The sequence below is a fragment of the Vidua chalybeata genome, chromosome 7, assembly GCF_026979565.1.
Source record: "Vidua chalybeata isolate OUT-0048 chromosome 7, bVidCha1 merged haplotype, whole genome shotgun sequence".
NCBI classification, from domain to species: Eukaryota; Metazoa; Chordata; class Aves; order Passeriformes; family Viduidae; genus Vidua; species Vidua chalybeata.
This window is the reverse complement of record NC_071536.1, coordinates 37,010,847-37,031,538: the sequence shown is the minus strand read 5'-3', so window position 1 is coordinate 37,031,538 and position 20,692 is coordinate 37,010,847. Positions and strand designations below refer to the sequence as shown.

Below are 20,692 nucleotides of genomic sequence, written 5' to 3'. Positions count from 1 at the left end.
GCACGGAATCGCTCTTTATCCTTGGGAGCACGAGGATAACCAGACACCAGGAGCAGGGTAGGAATGCTTGGAGGGGTGCCTGTGGGCTTGGGAGTCCCTGCAGCTCCCAGGCTGGTCACCTGGGGATAGAACAATTATTTTTTTTGTAGGATATTTTTTGGTTTTTAGCCTCCAGGGGTTTTTTCCATCACTGACTGGACCCCGGTGTGAATGGCGAGTATCGAGCTGAAGGATCTGTTCGGTGTTTGGGATTCCTGGAATCTCCTGCTCGGAGCACTGGGTGTTTTGGGGGGAATGCTGGCCCCTGGAGGAGCAGCTGCTCGCTCAGAGGGGTGGGACGGGGTGGATGGCAATGCCTGGGAGGAGATCCTGGCTGCTGTGAGCAGGAGCCTCGCGAGCCGCCGGCTCCCTGGACTTACCCGCGGCGCCGACGCCGAGGCCTTCCCGGAGCACACAGACCGTGCACAGGCAGTGGGATCTGCAGGCTGGACTGGGAATTCTCTTGGCTCTCATGGATTTAACTCAACCTCACGGCTGTGGGTTGCTATTTTAATTCCACAGCGGTGCCCGTGGCCCCGTTTAAGAGTGGGCATCCCATCGTGGCATCGAATAATCCGCCGGAAGACAAAGTCCCTGCCCCGAAGAGAACAGCACAGGAACTGTTTTTTCTGGTGATTTAATCATAATATTGACAACTTTATCAAAAATTACAAAACTGATATTAAAAAAATTCTCTAATTCTTAGTAAGACTAGAATGGGTTTTTTTAAAAAATAGAAAAGCACTTTTATGCTACGGCTCTTCTGGAATTCTCACATTACAACCCTACATAGCAAAATACAAACTGTAGCTAAGAAAGGTAATTCAGTCCTAAGGTAATTCAGTCCACCACGAGCCCTCTAATATCTCTAGACCATCAAACTCAGGGACTCCAAAAGGATTTCACATGACTTATAAACCTTCTGCAAAGATGATTTCGGAAAGACCTTGGAATTTGAAGTTTCTCTTAACCCCTAAAACCTTAGACTGTGAGGATAACAGACCTGGGACATCAGAGGTGGGGTGGGTTTGGTTGTTTTTTTTTTTTTCTTTTTTTAAAATTATTTTTAAACTATGTGGAATTTTTTTTTTGTTTGTTTTTGCAGCTGATACCAGCCAGGAAGTTGAAAATACATGAAGAAGAAAATCCATCGAAAGAAATGAAAATATTTTTGTTTCGTTTCGTTTATGGTGTTCACACAACGCACCATAATAGAAAGAGGAATATTTCCTTTAATTTGAATGTCATCTGAATGACTCAACCACATTGTCACCCACTTAAGCAAAAGAAAGCATAATAAATAAATAAATAAATAGACAAGAATATGCAACACTTTACATCCTCAAGGAATCACGGCGTTCCCTAAATCTACCGAGGTCCTGATCGGCGTTGTGGGCTCGCTGTACTCAGCCACTTTCGGGTGATTGTGCCATGTTAATGACAAATCCAGTGGTGTTCCACTTTCCACAATGGAGTATTTTTTTTTGTGTGTTTTTTTGTCTTTTTTTTTTTTTTTCTTTTTCTCCACCTTTTAAATATAGGAATTCTCTCTTAAATTAGAAAGTAGGCAAAAAGTATTTTTTTTTTTTTTTAAATTTTCATTTTTAAGTCTTCTATTAGAAAAAATAGAGATTTATTAAACAAAAAAATAATAAGGTAGAAAGAAGGGTTGGGCCTCCATCAAAAAAGTAGATTATGCTTTAATGCAAAGAGAAAGAAATGGCTCTATGGGCAAAATTCAAGTATGAGTGACCAGTTTTTTAATCGTAAAGTCGGTGCAACATTTCTTAAAATGTTACAACACTGCATGACCTGTAACGCTCACAATATTTACATTAACTGCTTACATGAAACCATAAAAAACTCTAAAAGAGAAAAAAAAAAAAAAAAAAATTGGTATGGACTGAAACAAACTACTCCTAGCACCCACATCAATGCCATTATTAACCGAGGAAATCAAGTGCACGAGAATACTTTACAAAATCTTAGGGATGTAAAGTAAAACAGCGGGGAGGGAGCACAGACCTAAGGGCCAAAGGAGACACAAACTCAGCTCTGGGGCACGAAGCAGAGGGAGGAGGCAAAGGGAACCCCGAGGGAGAGGAGCTCCAGCGCTCGCCCACGCGCACGGAAGGCGATGGGAAGAGCCAAGGGCCGCCAGGACGCGGCCACGCGCCACGGGGACAACGGGAGCTGGCGGCCCCCGGCACAGCTCCGCGTGGACGAGGAGAGACAAACGAACCTGCCCGTGGAACGGGACCCGCCCGGGACGGGAGCCAGCCCGGGAGCCCCGAGGGAGCTGCGTGCCCGGGCACCGAGCCCCGCGGCGCCCACGGGCGGGACTCGGGCAAGAGGAGAAGGAGCCACGATCCTCGGGATCCTCGGGATCCTCGGGATCCTGCGCTGCCCGGGGTGCTGATCACTGCCAGTCCTTAGCCAGAGAGCGACAGGCGGGACTCGGGGCACAGGAGCTCTGAGGTAAGCGGTGGTCCCGGCCCCAGGGGGGAGGTGAAGCTCCTCCCGGGGCTGGGAATGGTGCCTGGAGCTCTCTCGGGAAGCCTCGAGCATGCCACGGCTTCCGCCACCATCGCCACCGGCCGTGTGAAAAAGGAAAATGAAATCAAATGGAAAGAATGTTGTGCTACACTTCCGTTCGTTAATTTTATAATGGCTCATAGCTTTAGACTTTTAAATCTGTAGTGTATTAATTTTTTTCTACATATGTTTCACATTTCTCACTTAATATAACATAAATAATTTGGTTAATAGATTTAACCTGCGCATTTCAGCCACATTAATATATATAAGAATCTGTTAATGGTATAAATAATTCTTTTTAAATAAAATAAATCTGATATGTTACATAATACTGATAAAAATTACTGTTGCTAATAGTTTTGTAAGCCACCCTTAACTTTTTTGCTGTTTTAATACTGCGAGATGGATGCTGGGATTGCTTTTCCCGGACGCTGCGGAGCGTTGCCCTTTCATCCTACTGCCAAACCAAAGGTAATCAACAGCAATCAAGCCTGATCACTCCTGAAAGCAGGGCCTCTGCCCCCTTCCGAGGAAACACCGTGTTAATGACGTTAGATAATTGAAGCTAATTAATCTAGGGGGTGGTTGGAGGGGCTCAACGTTACGGGGGGATCGACTCTTTAGTTCCTCAGGTGGCTCTGAAACTTCTCCTACAGAAATGGTTTGACTCAAATAGTCCCTCTACTCTTATTTTTTTTTTTTTTTTGTCCTTTTTAATCAAATCTACAGCGTTCTACGTTCAAAGCTAAGTAAATAAAAACGCAACCGAGGGGTTGCAGCCTTTGAATTGTTAATTAGAGCTGGGATCCCACATCCCGCTGGGAATCTGCGAGGCTGCGCTCTCCTAAAGGCCTGAACTGGAGTACAGCACTTCCAGGCAAGGTTCATTCCAAACAGACAGAGCAATGAACACTCAGTGGCGTGAAGTGGATGTCATAATTAAGGTATTACATAATCATGCCTTCTCTCTGCTGTTAAATACAAAAACAGCATCTTTTACATTATCATATAAAAGCATTTAGGCTGTATTTTTATTTATCACTTTACACTGGTAGTCTCTTGTATGTGTACTCAATAGAAACCAAAGAATTTTGTACACTATTTTTTGTACAATAAAAGATAAAGTGTGCATTAGGTACGCTTGTACATGACAATATTGTACAATATTTACAGTTCAGATATCACCATGAAATTCTGTATTATCTATATACACAATGAAAATTTCTCAGAAACATTTGGACTATTTCTTATAATCACAATTTTTAGTATTATAGAAAAAAAAAAAAAAATTCAGTAATCATCTGACACTTGTTACTGCAACCTTTCAAGATTTCTGATTGGCTTATCCAGCAACCTCTATCCCTCCTAATCATCCAAAATCTGGTACCACTGCTCCTCGTGGTGCCCTGCGACGGCAGCGAGCTGTCTCCACAGAAATACTGACAGAGCCACGTCTGGATCAACACCTACAGATAGACTCATGTGCACGTTCACTGTGATAAGGACTGGACCAGTAACAAAGACATTCAATGTTATCTAGAGATCTTCCTCCTCTTGAGTTTTGGAGGCTTCACTTGTCTGTCTCCCTGCGGGATTTGGTGGACCTAAAAATAAGTATATTCACAAGTTAGCAAAGGACAGCGCTCAGGGGCATCGAGGAGCTGCAGGAGGGCTCGAGGGGCTGCCAGGAACCAGCTCTGGGCATTTCACAGCTACACAGAATAAAGGGACTTCAACAGCTTGGAGAAACCAGGAGGAAAAGGTTCATTCCATAACCTGTGCATCCCAAACCTTGGGGAGAGACAGCAGCTGCAGTGGCTGGGAAACAACCCCCAAATCAGGGACTGAAACCCCCAAATCAGGGACTAAACCCCTCAAATCAGGGACTAAAACCCCCAAATCAGGGACTGAAACCCCCTAATCAGAGACTGAAACCCCCAAATCAGGGACTGAAACCCCCAAATCAGGGACTGAAACCCCCAAATCAGGGACTAAACCCCCTTAATCAGAGACTGAAACCCTCAAATCAGGGACTGAAACCCCCAAATCAGGGACTGAAACCCCCAAATCAGGGACTAAACCCCCTTAATCAGAGACTGAAACCCTCAAATCAGAGACTGAAACCCCCAAATCAGGGACTAAAGCCCCCTAACTGGGGACTGATCCCAAACTGCAATAATGGCAAATTGAGTGACAAACCTTCACCCGTTCCAGTGACCAGAGTGATTAAAACATGGGGAGAAGATGGTGAGAAAATGCTGGTAATGGGAAATTGGAGAAGTTCAGCTCAGGGCTGTTATTAAGGAATGAGGGATGTCCAGGAAACTCTTTTGTGTTTAAAAGGAATCATTCAATTCCCAGCTAATGCTGGACGGATTTGAGAGCCAAAATTTGGCATCGCTGGCTGCTCAGGGAGAAGCAGGAGGAGAGAGAGGAGGAGGAGGAAGGCTGAGCTGGTGTGGAATTCCACCACCATCTGTCGGCAGCAGCTGCAGCTCCCAGCACAGGAACCAATCCTCGGCACTGCCTGGGCTCCCTCCTGAGCTCTCCAGCCTCGACATTCCTGCCCCCACTGGCTCCTGCCAGAACTCCCTGCTGGAGCTGGTGATGCACATGTTTCCCCTCTCACCATGGCTGGGGCTGAGCAGCAGGAGCAGCAAAAGCTGCAAGTCACTAAAAAGAGCTGCTGATTCCCTGGGAGTGCTTCTAGGAATGATGATCCCTATGATCCCAAATTTGTGCCCACAATAATGAAAGGATCAGTCGAGGCACTGCGGGTGCAGTTTGGTGCCAGAAGAACCAGAGCAGCAAATCCAACCGAGCACTTCCTGCTGCTCCCAGTGCCCACAGCAGGCAGCTTTTGATATTCCTGGATTTATGGGTGGGAAAAGGTGGCAGCAGGATGGGCCAGCCCAAACACCCATCCCAAATTTATTTGTTACAGACCAACAATCACCTCCTGTTTTCCCTGTCCTTCCAAAAGAGGGAAACACAGCAACGTTGCTTTAAATCAAAGCTCAAATCTCAGTTTGTTAAATTGAGTTTTAACAAAAGATTTGATTGGGTTCTTAAAAGCTACTCAATAACTTTTTAAATATTTCTTGTTGGGTCTGCAATCACTTCTAAGCCCTCAGTTCTTCAAATATATAAATAAATATAAAAATATTCCCTTTTTTATACTCCAGAAGCTCCAAAAGTGTTACTGTAAATTCCAAGCCTGCACATCTTCAGCCCTGAGCACTGAATATCAGCAAAAAAACCTTTCTTCCCCTGTGTTCAAACATTTTATAATTAATAATTTGAATAATTAATGACCAAATAGAAGATGTGGGAGGTTACATGTGCTGTGAGAGATTTGTTTTTTATTTTTAGGTGGAAATTACAGCCATGTTTTAGAAAGAAAAATGAGGATATTTTATAAACCAAATTTGTTATTGGAAAGATGCTGGAGTTACACCATAACAGTGTAATTAGTGTGGAAAAACCACTCTTGGGTGTGATATTAGAAATATTCTTTTTTTTTTTTCTTAACTTACCTTTCATGACAATAATTTTCATTTCTCATGGGGAAAACTGAATTCCAAGAGTTTTGCACTCAAAATCCTACAACTTCTCCCATTTTTTCAGAACCATCAGACTTTTGCAAACAGTTTTTAATGCAGGGGAAATATTGAAAATTCCTCATTATTCCAGAAAATAAACCCAGACTTTGTTAGAAAGCCACCCAAACCAAGCCTCCCTCCAATGGACACACATGCAGAAACATGGAAAAGGAGAATATTCCCAAGGAAAAGGAACTTACATTCCCAGACATTTTGTCTAGTTCACTCATGGCCTCGTGTATAGCAGCTTCTAAATGGTTATTTAGCTTTCCACTTCTAGGGAGAAAAGATGAAAGGCATCAGTAATTCTTAAGGACAGAAAGGAGACTTGAGAAAAGTGAGTAACAAACACATGAATTCATTGGGAATGTTCTGACCCCGGAGCCTCCCAGGTTGGGAGCACAAGGAGGAAGACCAGGCCTGTAACAATATCATGGAAAGGCAAGGTTTGTGTTGGGATTACAGAAGGAAAGTTAAATATCCTTCTAACTTTCAATGAACTGCATTAATTATCTCCAGCATTCCCAGTTTTACCCTGGAATGGCAGCACCCCAGAGGCTGAGGGAGAGGTGGGGTGAAGGTTTCCTTCTTCCAACCCCGCGTTACCCCAGGTCATGGGGCAGCTCCAGGCACACTGCATTTCACAGAGACCATTCCACGGGGTCTCTTTGTTCTGAAGGACTTTTCCCACTTGGACACGGTGACAGGCCCTGCTTTGGAGATGAGGAGATGGAGGATGAGCAGAGCCATGTCTGTCACGAGGGAAGGTGATGGCACAGACAGGTAAGGAAGCACCTTGTCCCCTGCTGGGACACCAGGCCTGTCCCTCACAGGGAGATTTCCTATGAAAACCTTTCCTTTTATTCACAGAATCCTGGACTGGTTTGGGTTGGAAGTGACCTTAAAGCCCACCCCATCCACCCCCTGCCATGGGCAGGGACACCTTCCCCTGTCCCAGGCTGCTCCAGCCTGGCCTTGGACACTCCCAGGGATCCAGGGGCAGCCCCAGCTTCTCTGAGCACCCTGTGCCAGGGCCTGCCCACCCTCCCAGCCAGGAATTCCTTCCCAAAATCCAATTTATATCAACCCTGGAAGCTGGGAAGGCAGTGGAAGCTTCCCACCAGCTCTTCCCTTCCTGGACCTCAGTCCAACCCTGCCCATGGCACGCGTCCAGCAGGAGATGGGACTTCAACCTGGCATAACTGAGCAGGACAGGGGGGGATGGCAAGGAGGGGATGGGAAGTGGCACATTCCTGACTGAAGAGAAAGATGGGAAACACCCAGAGGAGCAGCAAAGCCCAGGAGAAGGAGCTAGGAGTGGGGGACAGCCCCTGGAGATGCTCTGTGTGCAGCAGCACCGGGAACGCTCGCGCTCAGCGGAGCAGGGATCGCTCCAGAGCCTGGCAAGGCAAAGCTGGAGCAGGTGAGGAAGGGAAGGGAAGGCTCCACAATGAAAGGATCAGTCAAGGATCAATTCCTGAGCTGGAGAGCTCAGGAAGCTGTGCCATGGCCTGGGGAGCAACGCAGGGACGTGGCTCCAGCAGGAAAGGAAGGGCTGAGATGGAACTGAGACATGAAGAATTCATGGAGCTGTGGAATGTGGACGTCATTTCAAGGGCTTGGAGACCAATCCTGCTCTGCTGAACCAACCCTGGGCCTGTGTGACGAGCAGCAATTGTATTTAACACTAAATGGTTAAAAAACCTGGATAAAAAGCCAGTGGTACATCACAAACCAGACAGAAACCCATGAACTTTGCCAGATAAATCTACAGCAGGATATGGGGAAACCAGGAAATGTCCACCAAAGGATTCAAACTAGGAAGTAAATTGAAATATGGAGAAAAACCTCTGTAAGGGCTGTAAAGCAGCAGTTTATGTCAGCTTTAACCACTTTAAATCTGCTCCTGCTGTCCTTGAGTCACTGATTTCACTTCAGGGACATGAATAAATAACTGGGAAGTGGCCAAAAGCCCTTCTGTGTTCCCTTAAAATCCAGGAAGGCATTTTGGGGATGATTTTGGAAAAAACAGCCACCACCAGTGTCTTGCTGGTATAAAAATTCCTTCTCTTTGGCCCCGTGGGACACAGAAATAAAAGCAAAGCTCACCCCTTTAAAGGAGGGGAAGAGAGGGAATTATTTAATCCCTTTCAGCCTGTGGTTACTCAGAGCTGAGTTTAAATTCTCACAGGTTTAAGAATGTATTTTCCCAATGACAGTAAACAAGCACCAACATAGAACAAACCCAATCACAGCACAGCTCCTACTCTGTCATCCCTTTAAAGATGTCCAGAGGAGTTTTTTCCCTAAAAAAATTCAGTAATTTTCCTCTTTCTGCCCATCCTGATGCTTCATGGCCCAATATTTGCTGTTTGACAGTTTTTCTATGCTGGTATTTGTCACTAAAAAGGTGGAAGTTGGACAAAGCCCAGCAGCTGACACAGGTGTGAGCCAGAACTCAGCCACAAATCCTGCAACCCTTCTCAGCAGTGGGAATAAAGGGGATTTCTCAGGATAACCCTGTGCTCAGCTGCCATGAGGAGAAGGAAGGAGGCCAGGTCTGGTTAAAAAGTCTGGTTTGGGCAGGGTAATTTTGATGGGATGACCTTTTTGCTGCTTTTATGCCACCAGAAGCTCCCACTTGGATGTTTCACAGAGGAGATGCACTCGAAACGCCCTCAGATTCCAGAACCAACATGAGGAATGCCAAGGAATGAACCCCTCAGTTTGGCTGAGCTGCCCCAGAAGGGCAGCAGAGGAAGGGAATGACTGGAATTTGGTGGGGAAGCAGGATGGACTCACTTCCTGTTCCTTTTCCTGGCGCGGCTGAACGCCTCCAGCCCCTCCGTTAGTGTCTTCAGCTTCTCCGGCTCCACCTGGGGAAGGGATGGACACCAAACCTCGTTACCCAGAGCAGCAAATCCCACCTTTCCTGCTCTGCCAAGCCCTGGGATCCCCCTCCAGCAGGGCAGGAACAGCACCTGGAGCTGCCCACCCCTCCCACATTTATCCATTACTGCAATTTCTCACCAGTGGCAACAGAAACGAAAATTCAGGACATTCATGGCACAAAACTGAGGAGAAGAATCTTTTAAAGATCTTCCTTGGCAGTGCTGGTAGAGTGTCTCACTCTGCACTCGCTCTCCCACATGGATTTTACACCTGGAATGCACACCTGGAATTCTGAGTGCCTGGGACTGATGATCTCATTTTTACACCAAAGTGTTCCCATCACCGCCAGCTCCTGAGGAATTCCAGGTCTCTGCTCAACTCATGGCACGGCCAAATTTATTCCCATTCCAGAAGGAAATCCTTCTGAATCCAGGAATCTTCACAAAGCTTTACTTATTTGTCTTAAAATCAGTTATTTTAATTATTTTGTATTTGTCTCTAGCGATCAGGGATGAATTTGGGCACGTGCTCAAGAGAACTGGGAATTTAAATCTTGCATATTTTAAATTGAAGCAATTTCAACCACTGTGTGGGCACCAGTAGGTCCCAGTGTTAACAATACAAGCAGAAAATTAACTATAACATCTCTATAATTTCATCATTTGTATCTCAAAACATGAAGCCACATCACTCTAATATTTTGACCTGGCTCAGTCATTCCTGCTGGTAAAACCAACAAAATCAGATATTTAGAATACATCAACATAAAGAAAAGAAATGGTTCAGTTTGTGTTTCTTTGCTACATCTTCCTTGACATTTTCCATAAATACAAATGTATGGAGTGTGTGCCTATACACAACCTGGAAATGAAGTGGGAATGCAAATTCCCTCCAAGTTCAGCCTTCCAATTCCTGAATAATTTATATTCACCACAGATCCGACGTGTGGACACAACAAGGTGGAGGTAAAGAGTGAGCAGTTGCCAAAATCTCTCGAAATAAGGCCCAAACTCACACATTCAGACCAGATTTCAATGTCTTGAAGTCACACCTGTGCTAAAGAAATTGGGAATGTGCTGATCCAGGCACTTCCAGGAGTCATTAATGGAGAAATCTGCACTTGAGGAGCTGAGATTTCAATTTTTGTGAAATAAATTCAATTGTGCCACAAATTGTAGTGTTTTTTTCCCTCAAAACCTGCTCACTTTTAATGCAAATATTTCCAATAACCCCTCCCCTCACTGGATTTTGGAAGAAGACAAACTGAAAAGAAATTGAGAACCTGGGGAGCTTTTCTAAGGACAAACATGAGAAAAAAGGAATTATCCCTATCTGTGATAGAAATGTTTATCTAAACTGCCAAGGGCTGCCAGGAGAGAAATTGCAAAGTTCAATGTCAATAACGTTATCAAGAATTAATATCATGTTTGGGAAGCAAAGGACCTCTTAAAGTAACAAAAAAAAAATCTTCATTATTGGCATTTTGTGATGGTTATACATTAAAAAACAGTTGGGTTTTTGGGAAGAAGTATCAAATTGCTACAAAACAGGGTATGGAAAGCAACTCCAACAGAAATAACAATAATCATCAATATCAACACAAGATCACACACATGGGGGGAATCCTCCCTGTTCTACCTGCAGCACCAGAAAAGCCCAGTTTAACCAGCCCAGTTTAACCAGCCCAGTTTAACCAGCCCAGTTTAACCAGCCCAGTTTAACCAGCCCAGTTTAACTCCTGGAAAGTCACATTGAGAGCAGGATTTGCCCTGGTAAAATTCACCATGAAAAGCTCCCACAAAACCTTTGATTGCCCTGGTCGTGCTTAGGTGATGAATAATAACCAAGGTGGGTAATAATCAAATTAATTGCTTAATGAGAGACAACTCCTCTGGTTTGGGATTAGACTCAGGCTTGCTCCTTTTCTTCCCAGAAATTTCTGCTGCTCTTCCTTGGGCTCCTCTAATTTCCAGTAGCCAAAAACCAAGGAAAGGAAATGCAATATTCCTCCTTCTCCTGTCTGGATCCCCCAGACAGATCCATTATCCCATTAAATACCCAAAGTCTTTTCAATGGAAACAAAAATCAAGTAATAAACAATCTAAAGACCAGAGAATGTACAAATCCCAACAGCAAATTAATGTAACACAGGAGGGTCACATTTGGTTACACAAAGACTTTAAAAGACATTTTCCAGAGAAAAAGAAGGGATTTTCCCAAGTGCTGCAGGTCACTCCCACCATGGGCTGGTGCAGAATTCCTGAAGAACATTTGGTTTCCAAGGGTGTTCCTTTGTGGATTCCAAGGGTGTTTCTTTGTGGTTTTCCAGGTGATTTCTTCTGGTCTGGTGTGGGTTTTTCCCTGTGTATCCCCCCTTCCACCCTCAACTCCTGCCCTTTGGAATGGCTGTTCACCCCACACTTCTTGATGAAGGAATTAGATCCATTTCTTTCATATTTAAATTTAAAATGATTAATTCAAGGTGATCTGATGCCAGAGGTGATCCATGATGTGGGAATCCCTCACGGAGAACTTGGAGTGGTCTCCACCTTGCTGTGAGCATTCCGAGGATCTGCTTCCCTCGTTTTGTGTTCAGTATCCAATAAAACGTGTGCCGCTGGATTTTACATCCCACAGTTCCCATACAATGCACAGAAACCCCACCACAGCAAAGGAGGTTTGCACGAAACCAACAGCACATTCTGGTATCCCCAGATTAAGGAGAAAACATGAAGTTGCTCAGGAATGCAAAAGGTGAGAAAATTCCCCTCTTTACACAAGTTAGAAAAAAAGAAACCTTTCATTTCTATTAAACATTCACAGAGACCTGGACACACAGATTCTGTTAATCCATAAAAGCACACTGGGAATGGCAATGTTGTTCCTGTGCTCCTGACTCAGACAGGGATATTGAACATGGAATTCTTCCAGTTTTGTTTCATCCCTAGAAGTTAGTGATTTTCTCCTGTGCCTCCATTTCCTAACCCGACTTGTAACTCAGGGATCTGAGCTTCCTGAGGGATGAGCTCGGAAATGCTCTCCTGGTCCGGGCTGGGATGGATTAAACCATGGAAAGCTCTGGAATATTCAGCACCCTCACCTGCCAAGGGAGACTGAAGTTCTCCTGCTCTGGGGGTGAAACCACAGTGGAGGAGCACCCAGGATTTACAGCTCCATGGGGAGGGACTGGAAGATTCCCAGAGAGGCTGGGGCTGCCCCTGGACCCCTGGAAGTGCCCAAGGCCAGGCTGGACAGGGCTTGGAGCAGCCTGGGACAGGGGGAAGTGTCTCTGCCATGGCAGGGGTGGGATGGGATGAGTTTCTTGTCCCTTCACTCCTCTGGGTATCTGCTCCTGGCTGAATTTTGGGGAAAGAACACTTTGGTCCAACCCACTCTCCTCAGTTTTAAGTGATTTGATTTCTTTGTGTCACTGACAAACCCCTATTTCCTTAACTCTCCCCCTTCTGCTTAGGCTTTTTTAAAATTTTTAATATTTATAGGTGGAAGATATGCAGCATTTTTTAAGAACTACAAAGATAAAATGTTACACAAGCATTGGAGACCAGATTTGGGAATATTTTTTCATAACAAAATTACCAATAACTCCTTGATAACTGCATTTCCTGTATATTCCCCAACAAGCACATGATTTGTTGACACAAAAGAAGAATTCTAGTATGAAAGAGAAAATTGGAACACTTTCCTTATTACTAAATGATGATCAAAACCTCCTTTAGAGTTGGAAATGTGTGTGCATTTCCTGTGAGAAGTGTGTGTCAATCAGCAAGATTTCACTCATTAAAGATTCCTCAATCTGATGAGGCCACTTCTCCTTTCTGCAGTTTCAGCACTTTCAGGTATTTCCGCACCAGATGCTTTGGACACAGCCAGGAATTTGTCTGAACACACCACGTAAGTGAGAACCACTTTTTGTTAACACCAAAAAAAAAAAAAAAAATCATTTAGCAAAGCCCAAATCTAACCTGTCTCATGGCCCTGGCAGGAAATGAAGGGGGAAATTCAGCTCTACAAGCTACAGCTAGGAAAAAAAAAGCCATTTGTGCTGCTAAAGGAAAAGACAAAATTTTGATTTGTGTGCCGGTGGGGGGAGAGAGAGAGAGAGAGAGATGTGCATAGAGACAGAAATATACCTTCCCCTCCTCAGCGTTCTGTTGGCATGAATTGTGAACCTCTTCTTCTCTGCCAAGTTTGCCAGGCCAGGAAGTCAGTCCTTTGATCTGGCCCCAGACCAAGTCGCCCACGTTAAACGTCCTCGGCCTGTAGTGGATGAGCTCGTGGGACGAGGGCGACTCGGGGTTCCGCAGGTCCTCCTCGCTGCTGATGCTCTTAGCATCCGAGGGGCTGGGCACGCACCCGTTAATGCTTTTGGCATTAAAATCTCCATTGTAATGGATGTAGTCTTTCACTAAGGAACTCTCCAAGCTATTGGAGGAGCTGGGAGATTGCTCTTCCAGGATCAGGTCTTGTTTGGAAGTGTTGAGCAACTCCCCGAAGGCCCTGTTGGGCTGCGGGCGGTTCCCGTTGATGTGTGCACATCGTTCCACAGTGTTCTCCAGTCTTTCCTTGAAACTCATCATAGTTCTTTTGTAATTGTTATACCTGAAATTCTCCTCCAGCATTTTCTCGCTCTGACAGTTCCGCTGTGCCAGCAGGGCCTGGTGCTGCTCCCCCTGCAGCAGCGGCAGCGCCGAGACGTTGTTGGGCCTCTCGTGGCACGGGCTGCTGTGGAGATGGGCGGAGTGCTCCAGGAACTCCTCACATTTCCACCTGCTGATCTCCCCCACGGGGCTCTGCTCCCCTTCCCACTGCTTTTTGGGCGTGTTACAAGTGGCTGATTTGTAATACTCGTAGCCGTCCCCCTCACCGGAACCCTTGCCGTGCTCCGAGTTCTTCGGGCCCCGCGCGCCGCGGCCGCCGCGGCCGCGCCCCTCGTGCTCGGCGCCGCGGCCGTGGATGACGGCGCTGACGGCGCTGGACAGGTTCAGGGGGTCCCCGATGGAGGCTGTGAAGGCACTCATGGCACTCAGGGCGGGGATGGGGCTCGGCTGCGTGGAGCTGGAGCCGGCCGTGGTGATCACCACCGGCACCCCCTTGCTGGCGGCGTCCACCACCGCCTTGTAGATGGCGTCCACCGAGGCGTCGCCCGCGGCGGCGGCGGCGTTGGGGATGTCCTTGGCCTGCTGGCCCAGGGATGGGTCAGGTCTCTGCTGCAGGTCGCAGGGGGGCTCCTGGAAGGGAGGAAGGAGAGTGTTGGAGCTCTCGGGAACCGGCGCCATTCCCATCTGGGTGATCATTCTTTTGTTGAGGACAGCGGCGTCTTCCTGCATCCTCACCTGGGGAAAGGAGGGACAAGATGGGAATTGCTGTTTGAACTCCAGCTGGATTTCAGCAGATAAACTCTGTGGTTGCTCACTACAGCACATTTCTTTTTGTTATACACCAGGTACAAACTGAACAAGGTAGAGACACAATTAAAGGCCTGATTCAGAGGAAAACAAAACTCTGTCTCAGGCTTTGTGTCAGCAGGCTCCTGTTTTCTCTCAAGTCCTAAAGGACTTCACCGAGGTCAGTATTTCTGATACAGAGGCACAGGGATGGTTTGGGTGGGAAGGGACCTCAAAGCCCACCCAGAGCCACCCCTGCCACAGGCAGGGACACTTTCCACTGTCCCAGGCTGCTCCAAGCCCCGTCCAGCCTGGCCTTGGGCACTTCCAGAGATCCAGAGGTAGCCCCAGCTTCTCTGGGCACCCTGTGCCAGGGCCTGCCCACCCTTTCAGCCAGGAATTCCTTCCCAACGTTCCACCTAAATCTCCCCTCCGGCAGTTTGAACCCATCCCTCCTTGTCCTGTCCCTCCAGCCCCTGGAAGATGCTCTGAGGCCTCCCGGGACCCTTCTCTTCTCCAGCTGAGCTGATCTAATCCTGCTGGAGCACAGGATCACATCCAGGTGGGGTCTGTGCATCTCCAGAGGAGGAGAGACCTCAACTCCACAACCTCTGATTCCAGCTCTCAATTCCTTTTCTTTCCTTCCCAGACCCCAGCATTGCTTCTGTCCCTGTGTGCTCCTCAATGAATTCCTGAATGCCACCACCGTGCTTTTGGAATTGGTCCACAATCCTATTTTTCCCTTTGCTGTCTGCCTTTCCCATGGGATCTCCAGTCCCCAGAAATGGATTTATAGAGAATAAAAAAAAATTGATACAAAGTTCATGCAGTTTTGTATATTTGTATGTAAATACTGAGATAAGGTGTGTTTATTTAAGATCATTGTCTATGGAATAGGGATGATATTGTTGGGAGAAAGATTGAATTAGGAATAAGTTTTAATATATGGTTTTGTAAAAAGATTAGATATTTTAGAGAATTAGAATTGTGAAAGACGTATGGTAGTAAGAAAATGTGGGAAAAAATGTGATTAGTGTTAGAAATAATAGTAATATTGTGTAGTAAAAGTTAGTAAGTTAAAACATATTTATGATGTATTGTAAATAAGAAATAAGTTGGTTTTTAATAGAATAGTGTTGAGATTTATATTTTTTGTATTTTATTATTTATTGAGACTAATAATAGAATAAAATCTTTTAAAAGATTTTGAAAGCTGAAACTAAGAAAACCAACACTAAGCCACAGCAAACTGGCACCTCCAGATTCAACCACCTGAGCTCTTCCTACTCCTTGTCACATCCACAGGCAGGGAACACGATGTCAACAAGAGCACTCCAACAAAAACTGTAAAATCCACGGGGAAAATATTCCAAAAGCCCTTTAACTACTTACTGTGACTATTTATATAACTGGAAATGTGACACAAAAAAAAAATAAATACTGGGCTAAAGCGACCAGAATTCCTACAAGAGAGGGAAGAGGCTGAGCACTGAGATTTTCCAGGGAAACTTCTCCCCAGCTCCTTTTTCCTCCTGCCCCCCTGCATTCCCTTCTCACACCTGCACTTCTGCAGCAATACTGAGGAATTCCTACCTGGGTTTGTCACCTGGTTTTGCTCTGTTGATACCCAACCTGAATTAGGAATAATTGTGTTACGTGGAGAGCAGGCAAGTCTCGTTTTTGCTCAGTTTGTCATTGTTTATTCACTCCCATCCCTGTTTTTCCAGGCTGCACAATCCCCATCACAGCTCTTCCATCCCATTTCAGTGGGAATACCAGAGGACTGGTGCACACAGTCACTTAGAACAACTTATTAATTACTAATTACTCATTCTAATTACTGCAAAGTGCTATCAGCATTTATTTCTCGCTGCTGAATTATCAGAATGGGCTGAACAGGAATTTAGGACTGTTTTTATGGGATGGAAAAGAGTTTTGTTAAAATTCTACAGTATTTGTCAGCATATAGAGGAACTTTTTTTCAATACATGCACCGTAACTCTTTCCAAAGCAACTAAACCAAATTCCTAAGGAGAAAGGGATAAAATTTCAGTAACAAATGTTCCTGATTTGCAAAACCCATCAGCTACTGAAAGAATATATTGCATGTAATAAATGTATTTATATTAATGTAATTATATAAATGATATTGTCTTAATCAGCAAAAAAAAAAAAAAAAAAAAAAAAGTCTGGAGGATGGAATTTTACCTCCTGAGAGCTGCACACTTGCTTGAATATTGATTTAATTTTGTTTTCTACCTGGAAATTCTGGAACAGACACGCCATGGGGTTTGGGTTGTTGGCTGGGCCAGGAATTTGGGGCTGGCCTTGAAAGCCCTGCACGTTCTGGTAGCCCTGGAGAAGGTGCTGCTGCTGCTGCTGCTGCTGCTGCTGCTGCTGATTTGAAGGAAACATCTGATTGTTGCTGAGGAGTGACTGGAGGTGGCTGAGCTGATGGTTGTTCAGAGCAGTGTTCAGAGATGACATTTCCCCTGCAAGGCAAGCACAGGCAAACACCACTCAGCAATTCCCTGAGTGCCAAAAAAACCTCTGGAAAACGACCCTGCTCCCTCCATCCTCCGGGAATGGGGCTCTCCTGCCCTTAAATTCTCCAGTGCTGGCTCTTTTGTGTCACCTCTCCTGAATTCTGGGACAGCAGGGATGGCAGGAGGAGCTTCTGTGGAAATTCCAGGCCTTGGAATCTCACTGGAACACGGGTGGGGAGGGGGATGAGGAGGGGATAGGGAGAGAATGAGACAAACATTTAAACCCCAAACAAAAGGAGTTCTTCACCAGCTGTGAAGGAGAAAAGGCTTTTTGGCTCAGCCATGTCACACAAAACTCTAAACAACTCTTTTTTTTTTTTTACATTCTAGAGTAAAAGTTGAATTAACATTTTTTATTACATGAAAATGTCACTTTACATGGATGTCTTACCTCTTAAAAAAAAACCAAACCACACTGTCGAACCTGACTTTATGAAATAATAAAGCTTAAAATGCATCCATTTTCTAGTTTGTTTCTTTTTTAAAATTAGTATCTTGTGTTTTCTTTAAAATTCCCATTTGAAAAGTCACTGTTAGATGTATTTTGTATGGAAAATGCCAAGTAGGTTGAGCTCACTGTGGCCATTTAGGTCGGGGTGAGGTATTATTTAATTATTATTTAATTCTCACCAGGAGTAGATTACCAACAGAGGAGCACTGACTCTATTATATGTTTTCGGTAAAAATAACTGAAAAATCATCACCCAGGAGGGAAAAACTTTGTATTTAAAGGGTTTTTCATCAACTGCTTTGTCATGTTGATTGTTTGTCATCTCCAGCACAGCTACTCCTGCTAACCCTGCGCTGCCACAGGCACTCCCAGCTGACCCAGGGATGCTCCTGAGCTGCCACTCCTTGAACAATGAAATAAATCCGGTTGCTCACACAATTTTCAGGTGGATTTAGCAGGTTTAGGTGGCAGAATTAATAATTTCCAAGATCAATATTAGACATTAAGGAACGAAAGCAGAACGCCATTTTAATTTCTTACAAGAACGACTGTGTTTGCTCAATGAGCAAGCTCCAACAACACCAAGAAAAGAAAGGAAGATAAAACCAGAATCTGAAATTCTGAATCTGAAAATACTGTGTCCAGTTCTGGGCCCTCAGTTTGGGAAGGACCTTGAGATGCTCGAATGCCTCCAGAGGAGGCAACGAGGCTGGAGAGGGGCTGGGAACACAAACCCTGCGAGGAACCACTGAGGGAGCTGGGGGTGCTCAGCCTGGAGAAAAGGAGACTCAGGGGTGACCTCGGCACTCTCCAGAGCTCCTGAGAGGTGGCTGTGGCCAGCTGGGCTTGGGCTCTTTCTCCAGGAACTGACAAAACCAGAGGTCACAGCCTCAAGGGAAATAGAGGTTGGATATGAGGAAGAAGTTTTTTACAGAAAGGGTGATAAAGTTCTGGAATGGCTGCCCAGGGAGGTGGTGGAGTCCCCATCCCTGGGTGTGTTTAACAAAGCTGGATGTGGCACTGGGTGCCAGGGTTTGGCTGAGGGGTTGGGGCTGAGTTGGACTCGATGATCCTGAAGGTCTCTTCCAACCTGCTCATTCTGTGAATTCTCCCTCCCCACGCGTGCTCGGGTTTGATTTTTCCCAAGAAACTGCACTTACCCAGCAGGCCTGTGCCCAGGAGAGGGTTCAGGAGCTGCGGCACCACGGAGCTGTTGTTGAGCTTGGCGGGCCCCGGCGCGCCGGCGGCGCCGCCGGAGATGTTCAGGAGCGTTTCTGCCATGGACACCACGGCCGTGCCCCCGCCCAGCGCCGACACTGACAGCGCGGCCACCGCCGACGACGTGGTGGTGGTGGTGGTGGTGGCCTGCGAGGAGGTGGCGATGGCCACCTCGGGGTGGCCGCCCGAGCTCAGCACGCCCCCCACCAGCTGCGGGTTCAGGGCCATGAGCGCCGAGGCCCCGGAGGCGGCGGGCAGGAGCAGGGGGCTGGGAGCGGGCTCGGTGCCCGGGAAGCCGGGCACGGGGGCGGGCAGCAGGTTCTCCACCCTGCTGCCCTCGGGCAGGGGCTCGGGGGGCGCCGGCAGCTGCGTGACCGGGGCCGCGGGGGCGTTCTGCTGCTGCAGCAGGTCGGAGATGGTCACGTTGAAGGATGGCACGGGGAGCATGGCAGCTGCCTGGGCCTGGTTCTGGAGCAGGGCTGCCAGCAGCTGGAAGTGCACGGGCTGCAGCACCTGCCCGTCCACGTCGCCGGAGAGGAACGCTAAAGCAGCATTGACGTTCGGGTTCAGAAAACCCAGAGGGTTGAGGTTCACCTCAGACTTGCCTTCTCCTGCTGAAGGCTGGAGGATGTTCAAGAGGTTCTGGTTTAGGAGATGTTGCTGATTCACCGGCAGAGAGAGAGGCAGGGAATTGAGGAGGTTTTGATTCAGAGGATGTGGCAGGTTGTTGTTTGAAGAGCTGTTCTGCGGGAAGTGGAGCGAGTGTTCGTGGCCAGCGAAGGGGAACTCGCCCCCCATGGGCAGCTGGCCCTGCTGCAGAGGGGTCCCAGCTGCAGTGGTGACAATGACACCGTCCTGGAGCACAGACGTGGTCTTGGTGATGGCAGCTTGGCTGGTGCCAGCGATGGCTATCGATGACGACGGGCCCAAACCCCCTGGAATGGGAAAAGCAGGAATATCAACGGGGTGCTGCCTGCTGGGAGACACCTGCAGGGCACACAGCACCAGGCTCAGCCCAACCAGCCACGGGAAAAAGGGGCTGGGGGATCCAGACTGGAGCACTCGAAAAATAGCAATGGATCTGCCATGAGATGCTCCAGACACTCTGTGCCACGTCCCCTTGGAGATTATGGCATTTATACATCCCTTAAAGTTCTTGGTGAGAGGTTTTAACAGCATTAATTCACATAAACTCACAGACTTTCAACAGCATAAACCCAAACCCAACCACAGCTCAATAGAATTAGTCATGGACCAGGCTGGAATTGACCACCAGGAAGAAGGATCACAGGAATGATGTTGGGTGAAACACTGAGTCCATGATCCCCTTCCAGTTTTAATTCATTCACAGGGTTTTGGATTTTAGATTAATATTTAAGGCATTGTTCTGGAGTCCTGAATTAAAAAGAAAATACATGGTATGATGAGACTGTTCCAGGTCAGTGGGAATTCACAATTTGCAGAGGAAAAGTGTAAATTGGGGTGGTGTAAAATCCGTCACTTGGGATGAAAAGAAAGGGCAAAATTGACCATGAGAAGGTTACAAAGAAAGAGTAAAAATGTTTATGTGGGTATCTTTATATCGTTTTAGCAAAGCTGAAGTATAAACTATTATTATTTTTCTACTTGAGGCAGTTTTGAATTGACAGTGGTCACTCATATAGCTCTTAGCATGAGAGACTGAAAGGAATCAATGATCACAAAATATCAATTCCCATTTTTCTGAACAAATACTCTTTAAAAAGGGATTTGCCAGCACACTCAACTGATAAGAACTGAGCCAATCTTTCACATCACTTTAAACTAAAATTACCATTTTTAAGTGCTGTAACATTGTGACAACTCCAAGAGGTACAAAATGAACACAGAACACTTTGCACTGCCCTGAACTCAAGAGAACAAATCTCACCCCTCTCTCCCAGTGCCATTATCATGTTTCAGAGCAGAAATGAAATAACGAAGTAACAAAAGGTGAGGTGAGGTGAGAGCAAAGTGCAGTTG

General features: G+C 46.3%; 1 protein-coding gene and 1 long non-coding RNA gene across 8 annotated transcripts in view; one reads left to right on the top strand and one right to left on the bottom strand.

Moving 5' to 3' along the window:
• The first annotated feature begins 3 nt into the window (after nucleotides 1-3).
• On the top strand, nucleotides 4-1,226 carry LOC128790513 (uncharacterized). The gene is made up of 3 exons (XR_008431780.1): nucleotides 4-57; nucleotides 562-671; nucleotides 1,145-1,226. It is a non-coding gene; the product is annotated as an uncharacterized LOC128790513 (long non-coding RNA).
• Nucleotides 1,227-3,586: 2,360 nt separating this feature from the next.
• MBD5 (methyl-CpG binding domain protein 5) overlaps nucleotides 3,587-20,692 on the bottom strand; it is a 121,800-nt gene continuing 104,694 nt past the window's right edge. For all 7 annotated transcript variants that reach the window (XM_053947298.1, XM_053947299.1, XM_053947296.1 and 4 more), the window contains 6 exons: nucleotides 18,634-19,626; nucleotides 16,736-16,968; nucleotides 13,223-14,425; nucleotides 8,982-9,055; nucleotides 6,380-6,455; nucleotides 3,587-4,181 (listed from right to left, as the gene is read on the bottom strand). In XM_053947298.1, the coding sequence (XP_053803273.1) occupies nucleotides 4,110-4,181; nucleotides 6,380-6,455; nucleotides 8,982-9,055; nucleotides 13,223-14,425; nucleotides 16,736-16,968; nucleotides 18,634-19,626 (2,651 nt within the window). In that variant the 3' untranslated portion in view covers nucleotides 3,587-4,109. The remainder of the gene's footprint in view (nucleotides 4,182-6,379; nucleotides 6,456-8,981; nucleotides 9,056-13,222; nucleotides 14,426-16,735; nucleotides 16,969-18,633; nucleotides 19,627-20,692) is intronic.